At 53.0% G+C, this 3,099-nt stretch overlaps 1 protein-coding gene across 1 annotated transcript; it reads right to left on the bottom strand.

Annotated features, from left to right (window-relative positions):
- Positions 1-398: 398 nt before the first annotated feature.
- QC762_0091530 (uncharacterized protein) lies at positions 399-1,002 on the bottom strand (the record flags this gene model as incomplete). The annotated part of the gene is made up of 2 exons (XM_062884060.1): positions 598-1,002; positions 399-492 (listed from the first exon to the last, which is right to left on the bottom strand). Exons 1-2 carry the CDS (start codon positions 711-713, stop codon positions 399-401), a joined length of 210 nt encoding a protein of 69 aa, XP_062740298.1. The 5' UTR covers positions 714-1,002.
- Between the last annotated feature and the right edge of the window lie 2,097 nt (positions 1,003-3,099).

Below are 3,099 nucleotides of genomic sequence, written 5' to 3'. Positions count from 1 at the left end.
TGTTCTCAACACCATAGACAGACTTGTGATAGAGCCCTCCCGTCTCTCCACCGACGACGATTCGACAGACGTGAAGTGTGCTGCCGCTACCAGAGAGCTGAAACAGGTGGTTCTTCCAATACCATTGTGGCGTTTCTAGATGTTGCAGTGCATCGCATGAGAAAGGGACTGTATGTGAGCAGCAGGTAAGCTGGTCCTTTTGCGGGGAAACGACACCCCAAAGCAACGACGGGTGGCTTGAAAAAGAGGGAAGGACATGATTTGCAGGAAAAGCATGTAGAAGGCCGCAACGCCGGCCGCGGGACGGCTCGGATGCCGGTCTAGGTCACTGTCGTCGTTATGAGGAGGGGGCAGACGGCAGCAAAACTGGCTGCTTGGGAGATACGGCTCGAGCATTTTTAGAGGAACGGAGGCCGGATGTGGAACCCACCGACGGGAGGGGTACCGGTACATGACGTCCGGCTCACCGCTGCGTCGACGGAGGGGTTCATGCTTGACCGGCCGCTGAATCAGTATGTAAATAAAAGCCGCCGTAACATTGTTTCGCTTAAATACCGAATGCTTCGGCGAGAAGGGGCCAGGAAGGAGAAGGCTCACATGACGGACGGTGAGGCGGCAGAGAATGCATCGACAGGAGGTGTGGCCGGTGCTGCTTGGTGTGGGGGAAGCTGTGAAGGAACGATGCAGACACGGCTCGTAGCGTGGCCAGCCATCAAGTTCTGCCCTTCACCGCATCGCAGGAGATGAAAAACTCTGTCTGCAGGCAGGCGAAGCGAATGACGTCCATTGAGGGGTGAGGTTATTGATGTTGCTGCTCAGGAACTCCAACAAACCAGGTACCTGAGTCCCGCTGTGGGTTGGGTGAATTGAGTTTGAAGCTTTGCTCGCTTGCGGCAAACGGCGGCTGCTGGCGCTTGTGAGATTTCGATCCGAGACACTTCTTTGGTTTTCCAGGGCACTTCGCGGCTTCCTCTCTCGGACCTCTGTTGCCTCCACGTTTTCACCTCTTTCGATCAAGATCTGTCGTGCAAAGAATCTCTTGTTCCAAAGCCTGAGCGCGGCCGGTCTTCTGTGGATAGAGTCTGTGCGCGGCAGGTTTGGTGTGCTGCCCTGGAGCATGATTGGCTGCTCCACATCATCACCATGAACGATGGCGGGGTGAGCAGGGTTGCCCGTACTGCGCTCTGCTACCTTTGATGAACCAGCAAGGATGCGACGTCTTGTGGATCCGTGGTGGCATCAAAAGCAGAAACATACAAAAGATATCAACTTACCTACTCTGTGATTCGAGGGACCACGGCACAAGAGGAATGAGTTGGCAGCTCATGCGGCCAGTCTGTAAAGCATCTGCAAATGTACCCCAGACCAGCATGGCACGATAGATGCAGGATGTCCCGTCTGCTCGTCTGCCTGCCTGCCTGCCTGCTTGCTTCAAAGGCCGAAAGCCCCAATGACTAGATTAGGAAGACAAGTGCCGTTTCTGTTCATGACGGGATGATGGTGGGATGGGATAGGCATAGTAGGTGCAGCCCTCGCAATCGCCTATGTACGCTCTGATATTGTCAAGTCAGAAACAACGCTAGTCTCGGGCAGCATATAGAGGCGTCATATTTGTACTGCCTGACGCACATAGAACCCATACCTAACAACGTCAACGTGCCTAGTTGGACTTCTGACTGACATCACCCCTCTACGCAAGCTGGCAAGCTGTGTGTGTGTGTCAGGGGCTGGGAAAATAGGTCTCCGATGCAGTCCATCCTGTTTGGCCTTTGAGGTGTGTCTACAAGGTGTGATGGTGTGTGTGGTATGGAATGTTGCAATGCGCGAACCCTTTCTCATTTGCACCCTCTTGCCACAACTCTCGAGATATTCACTGCGGGAAGGGTCCTGAGGCCCGTGTCCAGGCGGGATGAAAGGAGACTTTTTTGATTCTGCTTTCCGTCCCCCGCATTCTGAGGATCAAGGTAGTCTTTTGGTGCAACTCTGGCGGCGAACCTGTCAACCTGGGAGTTTGGTCCTTGACAACTCCGACGCAACGCTTTGTTGCTATTTCTTGACTTTTTGACAGCAACTCTTTACTAATATGTGGCTTGGGTGCAGATCTATGGACCGTTCCAGCATGAGTTCGTGAAGCCATCTGCACAGCACTGGCCCGTTGACCCGAGCTCGGCCAAGAGGTGTGCCCCCTTTCTCAGGATGGCTTGTCTGAATAACGAAGCATCTCCGTCATTCTCATCACCTCCCCGCAACCAGCCAAGTGTGGGGTGAGAGGGTGGTCGTTGTATGTGGGGTCTATGGCGGGGCAGATGACATCGCGCGCTCTTAGCCAAGCAAGGTGACCGAAGGATCAATTTCTTTTCTGATCACCTGGTGGCATCAATGTCAGACTGTTGTTTGAACCTGCAGTCTGCTGGAAATGCTCAAGCAAAACACACAAGAGTCGAGTCTCTTCAGTCTGTCATTTCGATACGATAGGGCGGGGCGATCTCTGCAGGGATAAAACGTGGCTGCACGTGGAAGACTTCAACTGCCCCGGACTATCGTGACATCCAATAGGAAGCCGCAATCTCATCACTTCATCTGAAACTGAGTCGAAACAGAAAACATCTCAACCCCACCTCGCTTTCTGTCTTGAACCACTGCCTCACTCGCCTTCGGCTTACCTTTTTGCCGGTCTCTGGTTACGAGGTCGGGGTTAAAGCATTACGAGGGCTCTAGATGCAGAATACGGAGGGCAGAGCGCAGCATGAAAGCGATCGAAACAAGAAAGGTATGTTCAGTCGACCAATATATCGACAAAAACCAGCTGGTGGCGACGGACGCAAAAGCTAGGGGTTTCCATGGTTTGTTGCATGATTGCACAGACCAAGCGTTCGCAGCTTCAGGCTCGGCCATTCCAGTCCTCGATGATGGGAACAACCACAGACCAGATTCACGCAAATGCAAGCAATTTGGACCAACAAACAAGTCTTATCCAAGTCCGGTAGGATGGAATAACCTGTTCTCCGAGGCTCGGTCTTTCACAGCATCGTTTTGATGTGAAGTTATCACTGACCGCCTCCTCAAATCCATAGAGGCTGTGGCAAGACTTTTTTGCCT

The sequence above is a fragment of the Podospora pseudocomata genome, chromosome 6, assembly GCF_035222375.1.
Source record: "Podospora pseudocomata strain CBS 415.72m chromosome 6, whole genome shotgun sequence".
Classification (NCBI taxonomy): Eukaryota; Fungi; Ascomycota; class Sordariomycetes; order Sordariales; family Podosporaceae; genus Podospora; species Podospora pseudocomata.
This window is presented reverse-complemented; position numbering and strand designations above follow the sequence as displayed.